The sequence below is a fragment of the Betta splendens genome, chromosome 4, assembly GCF_900634795.4.
Source record: "Betta splendens chromosome 4, fBetSpl5.4, whole genome shotgun sequence".
Taxonomy (NCBI): Eukaryota; Metazoa; Chordata; class Actinopteri; order Anabantiformes; family Osphronemidae; genus Betta; species Betta splendens.
Window position 1 is genome coordinate 17450366 of NC_040884.2, and position 24981 is coordinate 17475346.

The 24981-nt window shown below is 43.7% G+C and overlaps 2 protein-coding genes across 4 annotated transcripts; one reads left to right on the forward strand and one right to left on the reverse strand.

The window, feature by feature from the left end:
- Positions 1–69: 69 nt before the first annotated feature.
- mtfr1 (mitochondrial fission regulator 1) lies at positions 70–3940 on the reverse strand. Of its 2 annotated transcripts, none has more exons than XM_029147047.3 (8): positions 3805–3940; positions 3192–3299; positions 2989–3087; positions 2337–2470; positions 2004–2239; positions 1616–1859; positions 1256–1436; positions 70–1110 (listed from the first exon to the last, which is right to left on the reverse strand). In XM_029147047.3, exons 2-8 carry the CDS (start codon positions 3225–3227, stop codon positions 1063–1065), a joined length of 978 nt encoding a protein of 325 aa, XP_029002880.1. In that variant the 5' UTR covers positions 3228–3299; positions 3805–3940; the 3' UTR covers positions 70–1062. The 2 variants fall into 2 exon arrangements, with proteins under 2 accessions (XP_029002880.1, XP_055364023.1); XM_055508048.1 differs by lacking the exon at positions 3805–3940 and adding an exon at positions 3728–3753.
- A 143-nt stretch (positions 3941–4083) lies between these two features.
- On the forward strand, positions 4084–10765 carry armc1 (armadillo repeat containing 1). Of its 2 annotated transcripts, none has more exons than XM_029148353.3 (7): positions 4084–4159; positions 4833–5041; positions 5576–5667; positions 7137–7329; positions 7807–7923; positions 8255–8329; positions 8630–10765. In XM_029148353.3, the coding sequence occupies exons 2-7, from the start codon at positions 4880–4882 to the stop codon at positions 8819–8821; spliced, it is 831 nt and encodes a 276-aa protein (XP_029004186.1). In that variant the 5' UTR covers positions 4084–4159; positions 4833–4879; the 3' UTR covers positions 8822–10765. The 2 variants fall into 2 exon arrangements, with proteins under 2 accessions (XP_029004186.1, XP_029004185.1); XM_029148352.3 differs by lacking the exon at positions 4084–4159 and adding an exon at positions 4184–4398.
- Positions 10766–24981: the final 14216 nt, after the last annotated feature.

The window sequence follows — 24981 nt, forward strand, 5'->3', positions numbered from 1 at the left end:
TAATGAACACTGTTCAGTTCTGGGAACTTTGTTGTTTTGGTGATAAAAGGCAAATGTTATCAAGGGAGATCCTGATAATGCTGAGGACCATTATGAAGCTTAACAGTTACACTATTGTTTCCGCACTAAGCAGTCTAGAGAGGACAAAAGACTTAATTTGGCCAGATGGGGCACAGGTTCAAGTGCTTTGCCATTAGTAGATAAAAAGTGTCAACTAAAACACATGCATATATTTGAGCCGGCAAAAGACAAACAAGCAGGAACAACAAGGAAAATGAATCTGGAATTTAACTTGCACAGATTCATCACATAACTGTTAAAATGAAACATATCTACTTAACATAAATAGATGGATCCCAAAATAAATTACTCTACATAATTAGCACACACTAATAACAATAACCCTAAATAAAGTGCTCCCCTTCTTCTGTGGTAGAAGAATTTCAAGGCTGGCCAACTGCACTATGTGCAAGACAACACAAAATTATTTAACTATATTTAACTAACAATGCTTAGTGTTGCTTTAACATGCACAAGACACTTTCACTCACTGAGTCACATAAAGGAGAAGGCAGGTGATTTTTAAAAATGTCCGAAGTTCTAACTGTAGGTGTGTAACTGTGTTAGGATCCCTGAATGCAGTACTAACTCAACAGTTGTTACTTCATTGGATCAAAGCTTAAGCAAGTGACTGATCTTCTTACAACAACAACGATCACAGTTCATATTAGTCTGGTCTCCGTTTCGTTACACTCTTATTTAACAGCTTAAGTTCACAATGGATAAGTTGCCACAGGAGACATTATGACGCTTGGGGGCTGTTAACAATAACACAAACATAGAAAATCACCGGCCTCATCCTTGAAAATAACTGTTTTGTTATATGGAAAACCAATATAAGTTCTAAAAGTGCAAAAACACACGGTTTATGAGATGATTGGATGGTGCAGCCTGTAACCTAGTCTCGGCACAATCTCTTGTCCTTCATCAGAAACAGCCGAGATTAAAAAGGTTGGTACAGCCTTTCTGCAAAACGTCTGCACATCAAGCTCAGGGTCATTTTCAGAGCAGCTTCCTTTTTCCAGTTGGTTTCAACATGTGCTGCCCAAACTGCGAAGACAGATACATCACAATCATCACATCACTCCCCCACAATAAAGGATCATCTACCTTGATTCAATACAGTAATAAACTAATGTTAAGATACGCTATATCGTGTTCATAATACATGTTTATGATAGTAAACTTCTCTCACCAAAGGGCCGCCAGTTTGAGGTTTTAGGTCTGCAGCTGGAAGTTTGGGATCCTCTCTGTCTTCTTGTTCACTATTGTGTCGATGTCGATGGGCAAACTTGCGCTTCAGGGCCTCAGCGATGAGTGCTGCAGCATCTGCAGGCGTGCTGGATTTAACTTTGGCATCATCTCCCACCGGACGACTATGAAGACATACCGACACAATATGAACATTATCTAATTCTTATTATAATCTGAACACCTGTGTTTTGACTCAACCCAAATTAAACTCAGTTTATCATATTTCTTTCTTTAACCAATTTTAATAGAAATAATTGACTTCAAAGCCCCTGCATGCATCTGAACATGTGCTGTAACGTACCTTTTGACTGATCGCAACTTCACTTTTTTCATGTCCTTCAACACATCCAGCATGTTGGGGATTTCTGTTGGCTTTGAGTCCAAAACACCCTGTCCATCTGTCTTCTTCCCTCTGCGCTCTTTTATCAACTCAATGGCTGAAAAACTTCGTTGGAGACTTGGGGGTGGAGGTGGTGGTGGTGGTGGTGGAGGAGGAGGGGGAGGTAGAATGCTGCATGGTTGAGGAGGTGCCCCTGGGGTAGCAGCTGTGGTGACACAAAATAAAAGGAGGAATATAAACTGTGTAATTTAAAATTCTGCTGCCATCTATGGACCAATCTACATTACTACACATGATTCAACACCTCTCACTCAATAATAACCAGTGTATGTTTTCTTTTATTTAATACCTGGCTGTGCAATCTTTTCCTGAGCCAGTACAATCTGTGCTATTTGATTTCTGAGCTTGGCAAGTTCGGTCTCCAGAGCGTTGATCTTCTGAATGGCCTCATCGTTTGCAAGTGTTGCTCCCTGAGGATCATGACCACCTTGATGTAAGCTGGGAAGTGATCTCTGGCGGATTAAGGGTTTTCTTCCAGGATGAGGCTGGCGGCCTCGAAATACGAGTCCTGGTGGTATCCCTGACCTGTTTTTATATGATAAATATTTAGAATTTACCATATTGACAGTTTTCAAGACAGCAATTAAAGAAAAGGCAACTCAGATCTTTATCATTCTTTCACCTAGGTCTGCCAAAGTGGTCTTCATCCCCCTCTTCTTCCTTCTCAATCCAGGCAATATCAGCCAGAGAGGCCACTAGACAATTCTGCCTCCTAGTGCCAATCAGGATTCCAGCTTCCTCAGTGTAAGGATAGAGCTGCCAATGACAAGCACACACACACACCATGTTTAACATACAAACACAAAAATAAATACACGCCACAGGAAAAACACACACAGGCACCATTACCTTACTGCATAACCCAGAATTATAATGCCCAGAAAGAGAATGGAAGGTGCAGGAGGGACAGTGGTTATTGACAGGTTCAGGTACGTCAGAAGGCCTGTTATGGGCACAGGTTTGTTGAAAGATGCTAAACAAACTGACCTAAATCAGACATGCTGCATTCTTCACAGCTAAGGAAGATAGCTGAAAACAGAAGAAAAGAGAAAGCACAGCAGTGAAGAAGACAGGAAAGGAAAAGCAAATGAGTTTTAAACTTACAGTACACCCCACAGATCTTAGAAAAATCAGAGTCAGAACGATGGAAATATGTCTGTTCTTAATCGTTTGTTTATGGTTCCAGAATGAAAATAGTCAGGAAAGCACAAGTAAGTTGAAGATAATAATTTATTATCCCATGATAAATGTGCTGTTGACATACTCTCCCTTACCTGAAAATGGACCCTGGGACATGGTTTAAGAGGAAGACTAGTAGCTATCCTCCTCACAATACTTCTGGATGACCCATAGGGTTTGGCTGATCCAAACACCTACAAAATTAAACATGGAACACAAAATCAACCTTTAAATGCACAGAAACAGTGCAATTAGCAAATACTTATTAAGGAACATATAAACACTAACTGTCACATACCAGGTCCATTTCAGTTCGTGCAGAGTTGTTACTCATTTCTGTAGATGTGTTTTAGAAGAGCAGGTGAACACATGCTCCAACACCAAAGGCATCAACATCACCAAACGTCTAAAAGTAACAAAAAGAATTATGGGGATGTTACTTGGTAGACAGCAGAGGCTGTCAGCGTCTGCTACACAATGCAAAAGCTCCAAGCCAGCGATGCTATAACTACATTATTCGTCCTCTGGTTATGCAGTAAATATGACACAGGTCACTGAGATTAAGATTAAGGCTAATGAAGCATTCTAGATGCTATCTAGCTCGATTTTCGCAATCTGGGTAGAGCATATTTAAATGTGTTTATTTTAATAATTTATAAAACAAAATAAGGCTTGTGGAAGCATGTACTGACTCTGATCTGACAAATGTTAGCTGAAACTCATATCATGCTTTAAGCTAATGTGCTAAACTACCCAACCGGTGCTAATTGTGGGCTAACTAACGGCGGAAAACTCAACAGTTGTTGAAAGTGTATTTGTATGTAATGGAAATACCTGAGACCTAACCGCTGTTAACAGCGATATGAGTAAAAGGTAAATCAGCGATATGCCAACGTTTGAAAAGAACTTACCGAGTATAACATTAGCGGACAACCTTGTCTTAGGAGGGATTTCCAACGTGAGCACTACTGGGAAAAAATATACAAAACATTCTTTGCCAATCTAGACTAGAGACCTTTTGTAGGTTGTGACTATACAGCATTACCATTGGTTGTTTATATTGATTGACATACTCATTCACCAATTACATTTTAGCAAAAGATCTGCCTGTTTTTTGATTGGGGATTTAATCCAGTCCATCAAATAATATCCCCCAATCATAAACCTGGAATTTGGTGTATGTTTGTTATTGACACCGACGTTCTCCGGTGATAGTGTGTGTGTAGAAACACCCAGGAATCTTTACGGACAATTGGGATGTCCCTGGTAACAAAACAGCTTTACCCCTTTTTATGTGCTACAAACCCAAACACTATGCACACAGCTGCTAGCTAAACAAGGATAGTAAAAAGGGGCACAGGCCTAATGTTACTGCAGTTATTTTGATACATTTGTTTTTAATGTGGTAACAGCACATAGCACCTTCTTTTTACATCGTATTTGCACATTTTGTAATTGTAGTTAGCCGCTGCGGTCTCATGATTTTACTGAAAACCGAAAATAAGGTAACGTTGTGCTTCGATTGCTCAATAACGTTAGCTAACGCTAGCCTAGCTTAGCTACTGAATCGCCCGTGAAAGTGTGCGATTTGAGGAGACATTCGGGGTCTTTAAAGTCCAGCTAACGTAAATTATTATGTCATCATACGGTACAGCAAAACATTTAATTACATCGCTTAGGTAAAAATTTCTACTTGGGCATATATTTTTTCATATGACAACTACATAATCGCTATAATTTAACATTGCTAATGACTAACGGGAAGATTCACGACTAAGTAAGCAGAGAGACGGTGCACACGGTGCCTATTGTGTCACTTGTCACAGTTTCGTTGATTACTTGAATAACATGAGTTGTTTGACGTTTCTGTTTCTGTCAATATATACATGTGTATGCATACTCATGCCAATCATTTACCTCATGTTCTCTGTTTCAATAGAGTTAAGACGTTGCTTTGATGTGTGTGGCATCAAGACAGGAAGCACCATGAGTGCGGAGGTGGATGCATTGACTGTAGTGAACCAGCTGCGAGATCTTGCTGCGGACCCCCTGAACCGAAGAGCGATAGTAGAAGACCAAGGCTGTCTGCCAGGTCTCATCCTTTTTTTGGACCACCCGAATCCACAGGTCGTCTACTCTGCACTATTGGTAAGGGTCATCCATGTACATTCTGAAACAAAAGCAAATGTAAGTTACGTTTGCAAGTCATAATATACACGGATCAACCACAACTTTAAATCCATGTGGCAGTTATATGCTGTGTATACAGGGGTCAGCGTGGGCATTCTGACTGGTCTGTAGCTGTACAGCCACATAAAATATGTAACAAGCCGTAGTGCAATGGATGTAATGGACAATGGGTCTTGATGCATATTGATCATCTCTTGCATTAAAATATACCATGTTGTCGACCTTTTACCACAACAGTATAACCATCAGGTGGGAGGGAGAGTGGAAATACGAAATAATTCATCAAATAATTCCTCTTATAAAAATTATTTTCATAGATCTATCGAGAGCAGCTCATTGGATGAGAATTGCTTTGATATGATATGCTTCTTACTGGTTGCATGAATGAGCTCTTTTGTGTGTGCGTGTGTGCGCGTGTGTGTGTGTGTGCGCGCGCGTTATAATTCGTGTGACCTTTGTCACTGTCTAATGTTCCTGCTCTTTTGCTTACAGGCCGTGCGCTACCTGGCAGAATGTCGAGCGAACAGAGAGAAGATGAAAGCGGAGCTGGGCATGATGCTGAGTTTGCAGAATGTCATGCAGAAGCAAGTTCCTGTCCAACACCACATCTCTCATATGCACACACAAACACAAACACATTACTTGTGCACTTTCTTTACATAAATCCTTAACCTAGGATTTTACGTTGCTCATAGAATGCTTGCCTGCCTGCCTGCAGATTTTTCTGACAGGTTGATGTCGTTCCGTTTGACTTGTCAAAATGAAAATGATTAAAGACGAATTAGAAAGGGTAGCAATCAGTTAAATTGCTGCTTCTGCATGTCATGGAACATAATGCATCCTGGCACCTTTGTACACTTTCTGTCTGAGTTCACTTTAGTGTTTTACTGATGTAGGACTATATTTGCTGTGGTTCTTTGATGGAGTTAGCAGTTTATTTAGCACATTGGACTGAATTTGCCAGCATAGGTTTTGGTAAACTTAGTCTTTCATTGTCAGGATTTAGTATATTAATTCATGTTGACCTTTGTAGACATAATGTATGCAGTTTAATCTTTTGAGAAGATCACGATAAAGCTGTTCTAGTTACTCAGAATAAGTAAAGTAAAGTAGAGTCTGTTATTCTCTAGATTGCTGGTCCTACTGAATGGTATATGGCACTTTGGCTAAATAACTGCTGTCCGTCATAAGTATTCTGATACGGACAGTGCTATCTTCAACTGCTTGGCTTAAAGTATGATATTTTTTTTCTATTCCTCATCCTGCGGAAAAGCTCTTTCTTGCCCTGGAGTGAGCCAGTCTTTTCATCTTAATCATAGATGACATTCGAAGGCGCCCTGCAGTAACTACTGTGAGCTCTTACTGCTCACAGTCCAGGCAACAGACTTAGTGTAGAGGTCGATTATAGCTGGACAGAGCAGAAGTGCATAGCTGACAGGGAATGTCTCGCTTAGTTACACAAAAGAAGTGTGGAAACCACTTTTATTTTTTGAGTGGAAGCTCATGAAGATGCTGGCTGCTCTTCATGGCTTAAAGTGATGAATAGCTAAACAAAGCAATTGTATAATGTGTTTGGTTTGCTAAAAGGCTGACAGGTTTCCACAGAGCTAGAGTAGGAATGTGTTATTCAGTGCCAGAGAAACACCAGGGGCAGCCAAGCCAGACAGCTGATGTCATAAGTATTTACTAGAGAAGGAGTGATGACTGGGTGACGTATAAAAAGTATAGCCTGCAGGGAATCCCAGGATCCCTCAGAAAATATCAGTTTTGGCAATACAAAATGCAGCTGACCTCATTTAACATCTTCAGGGAAAACTGCTCACTGAAATATTGTGCATTGCTAACCCTAAACGTTTTTACCAAAAGGGCAGTAAAACATCTGTGAAATGCAAAATATTATTAATTAACATGGATTTGAGTCATGTGTTGTTTCACATTAAGTTACAAATACATCTTGTCAGCGCAGCAGTAAACATATGTAACCCACAATTAGTTAAACAAGTTAAGTTTCCTCATCTCTTTTTTGTGTCCGTTTTTACTTTCCCTCCCCAAGGAGTACATCACCTGGAGAAACCAAGCTGCTGGCTTCTGAGATATATGAGATTCTGCAGTCAGCTGGTAAAGAAGAAGCCGAACAGGCGGAGGCAGCTGCTGCCTCCTGCCGGCGTAAAGCCCACTTCTTCCTGGGCTCCAACAACAAGAGGGCCAAAACAGTGGTGTTGCACATCGATGGACTGGATGACCCCGTAAGTGAACACAGTTTGTTCACAGAAATCAGGACGACACATGCACAAGAACCTCTGTTTGGTTTGTTGCCACCGTCAGGGCATCTTTGCAGTGTCTATCTGCTGGTAGGGGGGTGGAGGGGTCACGTTGTAAATGTCAGACACCAAAGACTGAATCTGGATGCTGCGCTGCACGATGCTTACCCCTTGCCAGATAACATTTAAGCAGAGAGACACCCTTTGGTGCACTGCGTTGTTATCCTTTCAGCACAAACGCACATCACAGTGGCAGCTAAAAACCACAACCATTTGAACCTTATTGTTAAGCAGCGTATTGTGTGATGCAATATTGCCATTTGATCTAATTGCATCCCTTCCTATGTAATGTACTTTTCACATGTGCCTTTAAGCCAGAGTCATTTCTTATCTAGCCACATATTGACCTTACTGTTTTGTTCATCCGTTCATACCTTTCACCCGATTTCTGTCTGTTTTCAGACTCGAAGGAGCCTGTGTGAGGAAGCGCTGTTAAAGATCAGAGGGGTCATCAGTTTCACCTTCCAGATGGCTGTCAAGAGATGTGTTGTCAGGATCCGCTCTGACCTTAAAGCTGAGGTATGGGGTATTCAGCTGCAGGAAACCACCACCAATACAGATACGTACTTACATATACAGACATGCATCATGTCTTTTGTCATTTTGATTTAATCATTATCAAGTGTGTCCACTTTCTATTCATGCAAACATTTTTATCAGTGCTTGTCCTGACTGGTTGCTACTGTATTAGAAAGCTGTTTCAATATAAAATCTTTATATATTTTAATAATTTAAATGTAATAATTTAATGATTAACATATTTTTGAAAATCAAAAAACTCTATGTTCAATTTATAGACCTAAACAGGTGTTTAATGGATGACAATATCAGTCCCCTGTTTATCTCCCAGGCATTAGGCACAGCAATTAACTCCACAAAAGTCATGAAGGCCCAGCAGGTGGTAAAGACAGAGGATGGAGGAGAGGTAAGATTGTGAGCTTTAAACTGCTGTTACAGAAAGTAGTCCCCTGGTAGCTCAGTGTGCTGACTCAATGTGTTTATATCTTTTTGTATAGATAATGTTGTGACATTTATTAGTTAGTCTTATCTCTGTAATCACAATATGTCAAGTAATGCAAGATTTGCACGTTTCAGTTGCCTTACAGATTGCTGTGGTGGTTTTACCTAGTGTGGCCAGCAGGGGGCGCACCTAGACTGTAAAGAAATGGTGAAACCATCACTTTGTTCTTTGCCTTGTGTTTCAATAGCTCCTTTGTGTCTGCAGCTCATCTTGCCATTCCAGGAGGACACTGCGGTGCTGGTAGAGGAGAACACAGACATCCCAGATTACCTGCCAGAGGAGGAAAGTCCATCCCAGGAGCAGGACAAGGCGGTGACACGCGTAGGCTCTATTACAGACGGCATGGGCTGGCTCAGCACGGCCGCCAACTTCCTGTCCCGCTCCTTTTACTGGTGACCACTTCTTCTGATTATCTCTATGCTTCCTATTTACCCTGAAAACACCATCCAGCTGCAGCCTTAGCGCCTCTCAGCTTAGCCACAGTTGAAACCCTGTCAGTAGCCTATTGTCCCCTCGGTAACATGAGTGCCATGTGTGCGCAACAAGTGCTGGACTGCCAAGCTGACCATGCAATAACTGTAATGTACATATTGAACAGCAGCGTTCCCACAACTGTCTGTTTGCTCATGACATAACCAGAGAACTTTTAATCAGCAGAAACCAAATAGCAATCTGGAAACATATTTAGCTGGAAGCTTATTTAATTACTCTGAAGATAATTTTGCATACTTTGAAAAATGGGAGTTCCTTTTAACGTGCTCAACCTTCACCGTCACTTTCATTATTCTATGTAGAGTAGATGTTTATTCTTTGTTTTCTTCCCATTTACCTCTTTAGCATGCTATGACTATTTTGTGCCGATCTCGCCTGATCTATGGTTATTGTTTGTGCCTTTTTGACATTTCACTCTGATTATTTGTTTTCAAGCTCCAAGCATGTCACATGTTCTGTTTTACTTTCATACTGTATTGTTGCTGTTGGTTAATTTCAGTATATGCGATAAGCTACACACCAGTCATATATAAATCTTTTGATGGATGAGAAAAGAACAACTGTTTATGTATTCGACCGATCAATAATAACACTCACTGCTTTTAGTTATTTCTGCCACAAATCAAAACTGCTCTGATGGTACGATAATGCAGGAATTCATCAAATGTGAGTCCTGCTGTGTCAGTGACTTGACTGACAGCTAATGTGTTAATTGCACAGACTTTAGGCTACCTCGGCTTTCAGTGTCCTACGTCACATCAGTATCGTGATATGTGCAGTAGTTTTTAGTAAAACCCTAGATCTGCATGAGGATACAGACTTGTTTGCTGCCTGCTTCCGTACCTGGACTCCTACTGACATTTCTACAGTATTGTAGCTCCACTTGTTCAGTTCCATTTCTCAGTTGAGCCAACAGTGTCCTTACAGCTAAGCTCATGTTGGTACACACACACACACACACACACACACACACACACACACACACACACACACACACACACACACACACACACACACACACACACACACACACACACACACACACACAGCAGACTAACTAATGCTGTCATGAGCAGTAGTGCTACTCTCCAACACTGTGTGTGTATGTACATTTTGTAAATGGTGCCTGATTCCCTTAGATCTCAGACGTTACACAAGAAGGGTCTTTCTTTTGTTTTTGTAATACTGACATTAGGTCACAAATTATGATCAGTACCATTTTTCCTGGATTCCTTCCTGTTACTCACACTAAGTTTGTAATTATCTTGTCAAACTTGTGTGACCTTCATTAACATTCATTACACTCAATGCTGATGAAGATACTTCTGTTGTTTGATAGTGCAGAGGGTTGAGGTCATTCCAGTAAAGGATTGGCACAGAATGACCTGAATAATCATACTTGACAGTGGCTAATTCCTGGAGACGCAATAAGATTTTTAACATTAAATAGAGCAACAATAATTCAGCAACAGTCTTTAAAATAATTGATGATTAACTGGTATTAGTTGCAAGTTGCACTCATCAGTGTTAAACATTTTTATTTGCACATAGTTCATCTCTAAGTTGTATCAGGTATTTTAATTTTAATATTTGTGTTTTCAGCTCATTCTGCAAAGAACAAATACTTGAAGACTTTTTCTTTCGTCTTAAGTGTTGATCAAATTGCAAATTTTCCTTTCCTCTCAAATTTTCCACAGATGTAATGTTGACGAGTCGTTGTAAACGTAATCATACGAAGCATAACTTCATGTGTACAGAAACCATCTACCAACAAATGTAATATAATAATGTATCTAAGCTGTAGATTCCCATACACTGTTAATGGAAATGATAAACTTCAAATCTGAATTTGTCTGCTGGTTTCTTTTTTTTTTTTTTTTTGGTGCTAAGCATATTTCTGCGTTGTAGTGAATATGATCAACGTGACATGTTGACCCATGGTTATATTGAGACGTCTTCCTGGCATGTGCATTGGTCACAGCAGTGCTCCGAGCTCACTTTGTCAAATCTAATTGCTGAGGGCAGCGACCATTCTTAGCAGAGAGTAATTCAGTTTTCTTTACTGGTGCATTAGTGAGCTGCCCCGGGGGCAGTCCTTGGGCCTGACCACCATCTTCCACAGCCTGGATGCTGGTAGGCAAGCGGAGGCAGCAGCCAGCCCCAGCTGGAGGCCCTGAAGCCACTGCTGCTGCTGCTGCTGCTGCTGCTGCTGCTGCTGCTGCTGTGCCAAGCTGGAGAGAACTCTTTCACTGGATCCTCTGCCATCATGTGCATGGATGGCAACTTGATGACTTAATATTAATTATTACACATTGTGAATTTGCTTAGACATTTAAATGAGCTCAACATTTTTATGCTACTGAATGATATTGCACTAAAGGTGTAGTGGTTTAAGTGACGTTTGTGTTCAAATGAATTGGAAGGTTGGTTATTTGTAACTCATGCTTATCTTTTGATTTGATACCTTCGTGTCCATTCAGTAGCAGTTAAGAGATTTTATTTTTTCCTGAGATTTTAAAGGAATTCCGTGTATTAATAATTATCAGCGTGTCTGTGGCATGCAAGCTCTTTGAGCCTCACACTTCACCACTAGAGAGAGACAGTAAGCCTGAAAAATGAAAAGGATGCTGTCCAGAGTCCAAAGCATCAGATGAAACAAACGTGTGAGCAATTAAACGGCCTGATGCGACAGCCTCACTGAAACAGAATTTCTGTGTGGTCAGCTTGAGCTTGAACAGCTTAAACATTAACAGACTGCAAATCATTAATATACTTTGTTCTGCTTGGACTATAAAGTCTGCAGTCTAATGTAGCCATACGGTTGTTAATCGTTAATATAGTGCACCTTGAAGAAGCCACGAGCGCTGATGTTAAGCAATTATTAGAAGTAAATGATTTTCGTCTCAGGTTCATATGCTACCTTAATGATATTTCTCTTCTAAGAAGTTTTCTCACTTAGGAGGACGTCCTCCAGAGGACATGAAGTGGCCCTTACATCTCACTTCTAAATTAAAGACACAGATAATTTCATTTTTACTTCTCTTTTTGCGAGGCACCAGAAGCCAATTTCCTCCCGTTTCATCCCTCATCAGATAAAACACAATCAGACTACATTGCGCCCGGTCCTCCCTTCACTGTGCTATCAGCCCAGATGCATGCATGTGCACAAATGTGTTGTCGGTATCACCCTCCCACCTGTGTGTATTTGCATGGCTAATCTGCGCAGGAGGAGCGAGCCTGATGGAGGGGAGATATGTACGTCTCACAGCCCCGTGGGCTCTTGAGGAATTTTATTGGAGGTTCAGCCCCCAGTCAATGGGATCGGCTGTAAATCCTGCTCAAAATGTGGCAGGAAATGATGTGACTCCTGCAATTTATGTCAAATAACTTTTGAGGACGTGTGAGTGTGGCGATCAGCGCTACTGGGGCAGCGATAACGCTTTGGCAGGGGGCCCCACTGAAGATTTAATTGAGACATTTTTCTTTATCTGGAGCGAAACCCCGGAGCTGTGTTGTTGTGTAACGAGATGTAATGTCTCTCTTTATATGGGGGTCAACATCCGGGATGAGGGAAGGTCACAGACTGACTGTTTGAGCATCCAATTTGCTCAGGTAATACCTGCTCTACAGGGAGCCGAGTGAAGACACAGAGTATTAAGTTACACAGTCCACATATCACACACAGACGTGACTGTGTGTGGTACCGACACAGTATAATGCTGCTGTGCGAGTTCATGTGTCCTTTAAAACAATGAAGTCATGGGTCTGTTATTAATTTTTATCTGACTCTGTGCTGGAAGTGTTGCTTCTGCTTTGTTGCTTCAGCCCTGTTACTCTTTTAACTTTAACAACTGTTATCATTAAGAATAATTGATGAATTGTCCTGATAAAGTAATCAATAAATGATTTTTTTATCACTGGCATATTTTAAATGTTGAATCAATGCATTGAGTTAGTCAAATGGTAAAAATATAAAATCAAGCTATTATCACAACTGCAAATATACTTAAATAAAAGTTTAAGACTAAACCCATATATAATTATTACTGGCTGTTTATTGCTCAGCCTTTGCACATGAGCGTTTATCACATTTTGTAGGAGGGTCATATGTTTTATTAAATGCTGTTTAGCAGCAATGGAAGCAGTTTTGAAATCCTTTGCAATTTACAAAGAAAATTTGTGAAAAAAAATCAGTTCCAAATAAAAAATGCAAAGACACTGCAAAAACTGCAGGTCATTTCTCATTATTAGCCATATCACAAACACAGTAACGATCATTTCATTTCAAACACAAGCAACTTAAAAAAGGATTCCCTCACTTAATGGACTTAATCTTCTCCTAATGTGTAAAACAGGTGTTGCAGAGCACATCGCTAACACGCGCATCACTCTCTATACAGTGAACGTCTGCCACGTTTGTGCTGCGTCTGCGTGTTTCTGTGCCTGCGCCTCCCGCAGCCGCTCGCGCGCGGCCTTAATGAGATGCACGCGCACACGGGCAGCTCATAATTGTGGCCATAGCTCATTACTGTCCCCCCGGATGATTTGGATCCGCCGGGGGGAGCCTCGTCCTCTGACACCGCCGCGTCCGCTCGGCGACGGCGACTCCGGTCGCTGATTGGTGGGATGAAATATTACTGGCGAAAATTAAAAGGTCGTAGTGTCAAAATAATTCATGATATGCATATCTACGCGGCTTGATGAAATCGCTGATATCTGGATTAGACGGATAATAAAAGCGATCAGGCTACAGTTAAGCAGTCTCCGCGCGGGGGGGGGGGGCTCTTTGTGCATCCGGGGAGGTGGATTGCGGGGTCACGCTACAACAGGTGTGTGCGTGATTGCGCGGCCCTTCCCCTGTCAGACTGCGTGCGCCGCACTCCACCGCGCGCCCGGACCTGTGATTTGAATATCCGCTGTAATTGTCCCAAAACGGCTCATCAGTGGATCTGCCTGCTGCCATTAGGGCCCAACAATATGGTGTGACATTCAAATTCCCCTCAATGACAGGTTATTAGGAGCCCCAAGCAGCCGGCACATAATTAAGCACCGTAACGCTGACCTGTAATATGAAGTGATGGCTCAGTCGTAGTGGGCAAAAAATGAAATAGGTGCTTTGTTAAGATTTTTCACACATGGAACAAAGTGATCATAAAAGGGGGGACAGCTGTCAGTGAGGGTCAATTCAAAATTATAAGGCAAATAACGCAGATTATGATAGTATAAGTGGAAAAAGTGCATGCCAGCTGCCATGGTAACTGCTGAGTGAGTGAGATACACAAACACACTCATTCACCAGCACTGATGCATCCCAGCATTTTGTAAATCATCTCCATTGCTTATGTTATACAATTTACTTACAGTCCATTTATATACGAGATGATGTTGCACGGTGTGAACGAATAGTCCAGAAAAGGGAATAACAAGCTGATATATATATAAAAAAAAACCATGTGTGACTTTATTTGTGATACTAAAAAATCCTATTACACAACTAAAGACATGCTGTCGGAGGCCCCCGCTTTCCCCTTTAGAACAAGTGGACATTGTGATGAGCAATGGGCCCATCTGCTGTGCCCTCTCCTCCAACTGGTGTGTGAATATGATGTAGTCTGTAGGTGCCGTTTCCAAGTTGGAATATAATGTACCTGGAAAATATTCCACCAAACGATATAGAGCGCGATCTGCACACGAGCCTCTGGGCAAATACTTGATTTCCTCCTGTAAATACTAGAAGCAAACACTTTGAAACCTTTGCGTTGGGCTTCTTCAAACTCACCTCCAGATAGCGGGCGCACGAGCGCGCGTGTTAAACCGAAGGCCAGAGACCTGTGTAATAGTGGGTTTGTGGCAGGGCTGCTGAACAGAAGGTCTGCACTTCCCTCCCTCCATCTCTCTTCCTTTTTCTCCCTCTATCTCTCTCCGCTCGCCCCCCCCCCTTTCATAACGGTGGCAGATGGCTGCAGATGAATCCCTCATAATCATGTCAGGACGGCTCCTCCGATCCCAGTTCATCTCTTTAAACACATTTCATCAGACGGAGAATTACACAAAGATAAAGGCGGCCGGCAGACAACAAAAGCACACAAAGATTGTCCTTGCAAACAAGTGTTCCTAGTCCCTAACACCACTTAATCATTCGTGCTCCTGTTATTGCTCCTCGCCCCCCGTGCAATCAACTCAACCCCATTTTCCTCCTGTCTCTCACTCTTTCCTCCTTATTGATGCTCTTCCACGCCGTTAATTGTCTCCATCCCCTGCCACAGTTGTTATTAAGCGTAAATCTTTTTAACAAGCCTCGCTCGCGCCTCTGCCGCTGTTTTTCATATCAAAAGGACAGGTGTGTGAAACCCTCTCCCCTCCTCGCCGCTCCTCGGCTTTCCGCTGGCTGCCCTCGGTGGAGGGGCCGTAATTTGGCACAAAAAAAAAAAAGGAAGTGAATTTGCGACTCTTCCTCCTCCGCGCCTCCTTCCCGTCCCCTCTCCCGCTGCGACCCCGCGTCACCCATGCGCGCGGCGCCGTTAATTGTGGATCAGGTGAAGTTTGTCTCACCTCATTTCAGGGCCATGCTCCGCTAGGGCCATTCTCCCCACTCAAAGGCCACATCATTTCACAGCCTCCTACTTCTCATTAATCCCTCTTGAGTGGCTGCTCTCCGGGTTCCAGATCACAGATTTGTTTTGCTCTTGTTTTCTGACTCGCTGCCCTCCCTGCCCCACCCAGCCCTCCTCTCCGCCTTCATATTATCCCCTTTAGTGGGACCCCTTCCAGCTCTTCACCACGCGCTCGTTCTCGCATTTCTCTGCAGTGGCATTTTTAAATCGGCGCCTTTGCTTTTTACCTTTGAGACAAAAGCTACGAGCGTGTGCATAAAAAAAAAGGCGTTTGGGCCGCGTGCTCTCGATGCCGGCGTCACCTCTCCCTCCATCTACATCTCCATCCTCATAAATATCAAGTGGCAAATTGAACCAAACAATGGGAAGTGAAGGAAATCTTTGTGTGCCTCATTCCGCTCCCACTAAACTTTCCGCCGTTTCATCAATTATTCATGAGGAGAAAAAGCTGAAGATCTCTCATTAACATAAAATAACAATTTTCTAATTTGTGGAAACTCCTAATTACTCGCCTTATTTGCCGTGACCACATTAAATATTCATAAATATGTGATTATTACTTTGATTTGACTGTCGTTCGGTTGAATCTAACTGTGCCAGCTCACGTCGCATTTGGTTTGTGGCGAACTAAAATAAAAGCCCAGGAGAGAGCGATAAACATGGTCAGTCTCTCACATTCACAGTGGGAGCCTTTAAATTCAACACTCTACTATACTATTTCTGATAATCCCCATGTTAATTATCATTGATGATTTGATTGTAAACTGATTGCTCTTTACATTTTTTTCCCATCCTACAGTCTTGAAGTGGGTTTTCACCATGATTTACTCACACTTCAACGCCAGATAAGACGAGTCCGTCTGAGTCCGTCTCCTCTTGTCTTTATAGCGACAAACTGTTGTTAGAGGAGGACTCAGCCAAGTTCCTGGGCGACCACGGATCCCATCTGGAACGGCTCGACGAGGTCCCTCGCTGTCGCCGCGTCTGTTGTCAAGGCTGCGTTTAACCCCAAATTTATGACTTTGTCATATCAGAATTAATTACACATATTTCCCCCTAAAGTGAGTGACGGTGACGAAAACGCCAAGCGCAGGCAATTTAGCTCTATTTGCAGATTAATTTGGGCCCACCTGTGATGCTTGGTGTGCTAAGTAGGTACATCAGTTTTAATTACCGAACTCGCAGAGTGGGTTTAGTTAAATTACAGTATTAATTATCACATTTACCAGATATCAGAGTGACAAACGGTTTTAGAGCAGCACTTCCCTCAAGCCTCCTGTTTCTCCAGAAGACGGCTTCTCTGCCGTCCTTCAAACAACCTTCAGGCAGGTGCCAGTGATGGAAGGCTTTGTTTTTGAATGGGAAGCAGCCGCCCCACACGTGGCGCTCGCCGCCAGTGATGCACTTCTGGGTGGGTTCAGACATTTCATGATTCAACACAGGGGGAAGAGATTCACCAGAATATACATAAAGACAACACCCCACTGAAATGAAAAGAGCCTCTCCCATTGCAACGGGAAAATAAGTGGCCTTTGTCCACATCATTACCTTCTTCATTCAGTCAGCTACATTAATCCCTTCTAGGCTAATATGATTTATGCTTGACTGTCACATCACCAGTCTACATCTGCAGAGGCACCGGTAACCTTTGGCCCATGGGATCACTACAAATAGATATATAGAACCACGAGTGATCTGTTTGGGACATTAATCTTCTACATCTTTATATAAGGTTGACATTATGGTTCACAAAGCAAGAATGAACGGGGGAGCAGCGTTTGGAGATGGATTTAATCATTGTCATATTATAAAGAGGATAAATATTGACACCTTTTATTAACAGCTCATAGAAGCTGCAGTGTTTATCTTTTAAGAGATGGGGCTGGTTTTAGAGGTTGTGTTTACTGAATTTCCCAGAGCCCCTTTTAGCTCTTGTTTTGGGTTTCTCACACTACACGTACACATATACACTGCATTGAATTTAAACATGCCCTGTCAGAAACACGTCCTGTAGGAGGCTAAGCTAAGAGAGCTAAGAGACAGACGCAGCTGTTCAAAGGTCCAGAGCAAATCTGAAATGTGTCCAGGACTAGGACTGCAGAGAGAAGGTCCTCATTTAGCCCTTGGCTGATGTTCTCTCCTGCCAAAGTACTATATTAATCATAATCACACAACACCATTAGACTATGTCATTCTATTAAAGAAATCACATTATCATACATTTCATTAATTAAACTCGAACCCAGGCCATCCACTCTGAGAAGCTCTTCTCGCCCAGCGAGACAGACATAGGAAGGAGGAGGGAGGGGGCGGGAGGGGAGCAAGGAAGCAGAGGGCAGGACTCTCCTCCACTCCACTCACTGTCTCTCCAAAGCAAAATCAAGGGCACAGATTTGCATGTGGGCGAGTGGGCCGGCGTGGCACCGGCAACTTAGACAATAGCGAGCGCTGATGGAGGTGGAGTGGGGGATTCTGGGAAGCAAGAGAGCCTTCTGACAAGTGTCTGCGTGATGGAGAGAAACGGGAGGAGGAGCGGGGAGAGATGGAGAGCAGGGGAGGTGATCGCTGTTGGGGCCACAGGGTGATGATGCAGCAGGAGCTCCCTGAATCAAGCACACATAAAGACACAACATAAGCGCTGGAGACATCATTCGTCCTTCATTTTATTTAGTTCATACCCTGCAAATGTTTTCTTTAGGAAGAAATGGGTTAAATGTGCCTATATTTACTATACGCACAGAAGCCAGACTGATGAACTGTCACATTTTTCCCACTCTCATCTTTTCTAATTCTTTCACGACAATAATCTGTCTGACATATTTTTAGAATCTGAGTGAGATTCGTTTTTACGCTTTGCTTTTCTTCCTTAAGAATTTGCCCGCTGGTTCCACTCCGTCCCTCGACCCCTCCCTCCATCTGCTTGCCTCTCTCTCCGGGTCTGATTAGCATGTGTAGTGTATGTTCCGTCATGCTGTAGTGTTGACCTGTTCTGTCATCTCCGTGATTACCTCCCTGATTCACTTTCCTTGTTTAGTAATGTGCAATCAATCATAATCAATTAGCCAAAATGTTGAATCATTAAAACCATTATCATTAATTAAAATAATTATCACTTTCTGCCAATGCTTCATTACCAGTGTTGTCTAACGTGTCTGCCACACACCAGACTTTCCTGCTCCTGTTTTTTTCTTTCAGAAGTCAGATTTGTAAAGTTCCATTTAAAGCTCTGCTGATGATGAGTGCATGCAAACCATCACTGATTGCTTATCTTTGGTTAATAATTGTGCACTTAGTCTAATGTGCAGATTGGAAAAGAGTTGATGATTAATGCAACGGGAAAAAAATACATACACAACTTTTGCTTGTAGAATTATGAGGTTTGTGATGATGAAGTTTGTTTGCCTTGTTGAGTTCACTGCATGTGGAGCGAGGCTCCTTCTGCAATCGCGCTCCACCAGGAACTGTCTTCTCCTCCACTCCTGAACCGCAGCCTTGTTCTTTAAAGGACAGCGCGGCGATGAGACAGGGGCACCTTAATGATGTGTAAACATCCAGGGAGAGGCAGCGCGCCTGTCTAAAACGCCCCGGGGGAGAGAGAGGGAGGCGGGCGGACACGCTGCCTCAACCCCAGCGGTAATTCCAGACGATTGTCGGCCCACTTCTCCTCTGTGCGCCTGTTGAAACCTGGAATGGACCTGTCACTCCTTAACCCTCAATAACTGCTCCATCCAAAATTTACTTGAATGTAGTCCGGAACCCCCCGGGGTGTGAAGGGTGCAGCCGAGTGTATGTGTGCGCGGGAGATGTGTGGGCGTCTGTTTTTCCAGCCCGGCCCACCGGTTAAGAAGGGTCTCCTCGCTCCCCTGCCCCCCTCACTACGGCGGAGCATTGCTCACTGCCACCTGGGAGAAGCAGGCGTCTCATTGGGGTCATGCCACCTCAGTGGAATGTGAGTCAAAAGGAAATGGGCCTGAACATTGCACAGTATCTCCAGTCTGAGCTCCATTAAGCCAGGCATCCCCTCTCTAGAATGAATGTCCATTACTAGAGACCATGACCATTCGCTGAGCTCGTGGTCTGCATCACGACTCTATGCATACATATAAGAATAAGACACTCATCCTGAAGGACATTTGGGAATATTTTATCTCTTTAACAAACAAAAAAAACTTAATACAATTAAATTTACTGAGCCCATATCATTCCTAATCCCACGTCTGTCTCCCAGATTGCTCCTTTCCTGTCGGCTCTGTTGATGTCGGTGGCATCGCCTGGTATCAAGGAGGAGTCCTGCAGAGAGGAATCACAGGAAACAAGCAGGAGGCATTGGAACGCATGTGGCAGCCCTCTCTTCCTCCACCAAGAACCCTCTAATTCGTGCAGCTTACCTTATTTGCATTATTGGCAAATGGTCTTGGGGGGAAAATGAACATGAATGAACAATGAACCTCCTGCACGTGTCTTAACGCACACAGCTTTTGATGATATAGTGATGATAGAGCGTTGAAACACAAAGCCGCCCCACTCAGGCCGAGTTGCCTCCACCTCTGTTTATGATAGGCCTGAAAGGGACAGGCAGCGCTGGCTGTCACGTCATGAAAGATGCAGTCAGAGGGAGCAGACATGATTTCATGGCTAATGATTCCCACGCTGATATCAGTGTGGGCTGCAGAAGGATAACCAAGTTGAGCTGTCTTAGCTCAAATGATTCAATTAGGCCAGCTGTCCCTATTTGTCATGGCTCGACTGGCTTCTAGATTACCTTTCCAGAGTGCACACGTGCCTCCGCATTGAACTCACCAGCTCAACAGTTTTGGAAAAAAACAAGGCGCGATGGGGAGAAACGAGGGAGCGCTGGACAGGAAGAAATGAAGGAAAGAATGCAGTAATAAGCACATTACCCACTTAGAGGCTGAGGCCAATTACACAGATAAACGCAACTGCTTTTTGTTTCTTTTGTTTTGTTCTGCTGAGGATCTCGGGGCACGGAGGGATGCTGCACATGAAAGACAGCAGCAGAGGCGATGTGAAGGTCAGGACAGAGAAACGAGAAGGAAGTGACTGAGCGAATGCACCATTCGTTACTTACTGTACTTCTCATGGCATATGAATGTAAAGACAGGGGAGAGCATGTCCATACAGTCCTGCTGCTCGAACTTCTATGAACTTTAATTAAACGTGTGATAAGCATTAGTAAAAAACCATTAGAGTCATTAGTGTTGATTGAGTCGATGACTCTGAGGCCAATGTCTTCTTCCTTTCATTTAAATGTGGTTAAACATAAATTTGTGTCAACTAACCTCATCAGATCTAATTAACACAATTGTCAGTTTTGGGTCAGGGAGTGTGAGACTTGGATTGGCGTATTAAAATTGTAAAATATCTCATTTATTATAGGTAATTGGTTATTATAGCATCTTCAGTGCCATCGGTTTTGCATTAGCGCCTGTAAAGCCAAGAATAGCTCAATTAGATACGTCTTGGTACAGTTCAAGTAAACAACATCCCATTAAAAGCAGGGGGGGGGGGCGCGCTCAGTGGACGGTGTGCTCAGTGTTTAGGCGACTGTGGAAACGCAAATGATGCTTCATTTTTCACCTCAGCCGCAGCTAAGCACATTACTGCACTCCGCAGAAAATGGAGGGGTCGCTCCACGTGGGAGACGTCTGAGCAGCCGAATGGAACGATGTTCCTTAAAGACACTTCCACCTTGCTGCTTCTGGTCTGACGACAGATAATGAGATAGCGCTGATGTACATCCCGTGTTTTATCAGGGAACCAACACTGCTCCATCACATCAGTGCTGAAAATATAATGAATTTATGGCATATTCAGGTGCAGTAAAGGTTAGAATTCACTTGTGAGGGATACTTCTGCTCATAGTCGTATTCAGTCTTCACTTTACCAGAGGCCCAACTAAATGAAGTGCTTGCGCGCGGTTAATGGTGCGTTCAGGAACAACTGCAGATCTGTGTTTGTTAGCGCGGCCGCTTTGTCTCCTCGCGTGCTGAGCGGCGCCAGGACGGGCCGAGCTGTCAGCGCTCTGACTGGGATCAGCCTTATTACAGTGATTGAGAGAACAGGCCTCCGCCGCACAGGGACCGTCCAAAGGGAACTATGAAGGCCACGTTCATACAACCGACTTCACACATTTGTCTTCGTTAATGCAATTCGGTTCTGTACTGTCGGTTTTTGCTACTGAACGGTTACGCGGTGACACAGTTAGTGCAGACATACAGTAAAAGCAGGAGATATTGTCAGAGGTCCCATAATCAATGCAGTGGGGTTGCTTCATGCTGTTATCTGTAGGTGAGCTGCTGTTTAACCATTTAACCATCATTAGGTCCAATGATAGTGATGCTTAACGTAACAAATTCTCCACTCATGTGTCTTGTTGTTATTGTGAGCATGAGCGACAACATCCTTTGTCTAGTTTCCTTTGGGCCTTCGCATAATACAGCATTCTGAGATCTTTCCCCATCGGACTAAATAGTGACTAACACCCAGACTTGACAGGCCCAGGAATACAGAACGTCATTACTGCCTTATCTTTAGAGACGGAGCGAGGTGTCGATGACACTTCTGTTGCATGCGAGCAGCAGCTGAGCTGTGAGATTTCCTGGCACACAGCGCTGCCTTTCTGGCCAGAGCTTTGTAGTTGAACACCCAGAATCTTTACCTTTTAATTACAGCAAGGGGGAACTGGTTATCGGGCCCGCGTACTGTACTGTGGGATGCATTATGCTTTACTTCCAACGCTACTACAAATGGAGGCTGCGACCTGCACGGTGGCTTCTTATTCCTGGAACAGGACCTGCCAACGCGGCTCCGCCACCCCATTTTGGACCACACGAGAGGTGTCATTCTAACAGGTGTGGGTGCCGTATTTGTTTCCTCCATGTTTGTTCATTGTGCCCGCTCTCCCGGTACACGTCCACCATCAGAGCGCTCGGCCCAGTAGGGGAGCGGCGAGACAGAGAGACCGAGGACCTCTTCACCTGCTCCCCTCACCCCTCCCCTGCTCCTCCACGCGTACCTGCAGCACCGGGCTGCACTGCATGGCGGGTGCAGCTGAGGCCATGCCAAAACCCAATTTGGAACGTGTCCAGCACTTCATTGGAAAGTAATGGTTTTCACTGAACTGAGTTATGACCAGCTGTTTGCAGACAGTCTGTGACATACTGATGGAGCAGAACACCGTATGTTGCTTTCCAAATCAAATGATACAAGGAGTGTGACAGTGTGGAGAAACATCTGTCATTAGCAATTTTCAGCACGCTCCACTAATTCTGGACAAAATACGCCTAATGAAGTTACTGCAGGAAACTTCAAATATTGTCGGAGCAACAAGGCCACAAGAAGCCGGTGCTCACCAAGGCCTGTAATCTGATTTAGAAAAGACACAAGGAGGAGGGTAATTGTTTTTGATCAGGCGTTTTTAAAATGCAAATCGCAAATGTTCGTCTTTTATCCGAGAACAAACCCCCCAAAAATCAAGGACAAGAGTGTGACTGGCTCTTCTTTATTGATCTCAACTCCCTTGTAGTGGTGCTTCATAGGGACACAAAGGCTTTGAAGGGGCTGCTATCAAGTTCAGTCACCAAAAATATGTGAACCTAACAATATGAGCTCAGTTCATCCTGTCACTGAAGCTGCTCCTGTATTGTTTCTTCATTAACTGAAAACCTCTCAATACAAATGATCAAACATTTTATATATACAGTAGTAACATTTTCTCTCTGTAGCACTTGACATAATTTGGCATCGTGACAACACACTAAACAGGATTGGCTCATCCTCCCTTTACGCTTTAATGCTGAGTTGAAATATAGACTATAAGTCTAGCACTAACAATATTCATTTGGCCGCTCACCGTTTAGAATTTGCCAGTTTCCTAGAAATGTCCTCAATTTATTCAGGCTGTGCTGTAAGGATGAGAGGGTTTGTGACAGGCAGCTCTGCTGAAAGTGGTTCTCTCCTCCAGAACAGTTGTTGGTAGTGAGAAGTGTTAGAGACGGGTGGGCGTCTGGACCCAAGTATCCTGCTCAAACACTAGGCCTGTGTCTATCTGGCAGCCGTCTCCAGGCGGCAGAAGGGCCATAAACCCGCCTGTGTTAATTCTGCCGTAATTATCATGGGTGCCACATGTTATGCAGGATGTCCTACCACTGCAGATCCACTTAAAAGTTTGCAGTGAAATCCTTCCACGCTGCCGCTTAAGGCTGTGGCAGCTGAATGTATGCGGAGGGTGACAGTTGGCCATTGTGATTAGGAAGGGCTGCTCCTGGAGCCCTGCCCCGCGTCTCATTTCCTGTCGCGGCCCTTTTGTAATGATGTGTTTTATGCCGCGCATGTTGGTGAATAACTGGCTTCACCGAGATGACAATAATCACCCATAATGCCCCCCCGGGAGAGGCGGCCTCTCTCAGGGACAACATTAGTCATAAATATGCAAAAGGCTTCTCCTTACCCCATTTCACAAACATGCTTTGTTTCAAATCTGGTCTGCCTTCACATATTTTTCTATAATATTTTACTTTGAAAAGTCATTAATTGCAGTTTAATGATAAAAAAGAGCCCATTTAAACATGAGTGTGAAGCAGGCGCTCACACAGCGATGCACAATAATTAACCAAGCTCAAGCAGAATAAAAAGGGCTTCCTTGGTTGAGCAGTTTAACATTTAGCCCATCGTCTGCGGATGAATCTGTAACGCTACCGTTACCCATCAGCCCCACTCGCTGGTGCAGTCAGAGTCGGTAAGTGGTCCTCGACTGGCTCATCTCGAGCCCGGGCGTCCCACAGGAAGGCGGCGCGCGGCCCCACTCAGCCTGCCTGTGCCGTGCCTTGGCAGGACTTCCCACTTTAGCACCCTGAGAAATTCCACACTCTCTCCCAGTCGGCGAAGGGAGGCTTTGTGTCTCTCCCATCTCGACCTTCTCCCACTCCCGCCTCCATCTGCCGGAGGAGGCTCTCCTCCCGTCGTCCTCACTCGTCCGCTCACGGGGAGACGAACTGTACGCACAGACGTGGTTGTGCAGTTAATTGAGTTTGGACATTTTGCCTACGTATCGCGCTCGCCTCACGTCCGCCGCGGTCCCTGAACTGCGAGCGGCCGGCGGCGCGTCCGTCAGGTTAGTGGACGTCTCGCTGCCTGAGGCCGCTGACGTTGATTTGTGAGCGTAATGCTTGATTATAGGATGGGTGACAGATAAATTTTATCAAAATTAAGGCACAATTAAACATTTCATCTCCGCTAATTACGGGCTGTAGATTTGGCATGATGACCACGTGCTGTTGGAAATCAGCAACCATAACACATTTTAATGGGGCACAGCTGTCTTACAGCTTGATAATATTTGCACAGTGCACCAGAACTGTAATTTATGAGACAGAAAGAGGGAGAAAATCTGCACTGGATTGAGTGCCAGAATAGATTTTGAATTTATAT

Coding starts and splice junctions, on each gene's coding strand:
- armc1 (XM_029148353.3), top strand. CDS start 4,880: ATGAGTGCGGAGGTGGATGCATTGACTGTAGTGAACCAGCTGCGAGAT. Junction 7,330..7,806: donor TCGATGGACTGGATGACCCC/GTAAGTGAACAC, acceptor GTCTGTTTTCAG/ACTCGAAGGAGCCTGTGTGA. Junction 7,924..8,254: donor GCTCTGACCTTAAAGCTGAG/GTATGGGGTATT, acceptor TTTATCTCCCAG/GCATTAGGCACAGCAATTAA.
- mtfr1 (XM_029147047.3), bottom strand. CDS start 3,227: ATGAGTAACAACTCTGCACGAACTGAAATGGACCTG. Junction 1,437..1,615: donor AAGTTGCGATCAGTCAAAAG/GTACGTTACAGC, acceptor ATGTCTTCATAG/TCGTCCGGTGGGAGATGATG. Junction 1,111..1,255: donor CTCAAACTGGCGGCCCTTTG/GTGAGAGAAGTT, acceptor CTGTCTTCGCAG/TTTGGGCAGCACATGTTGAA.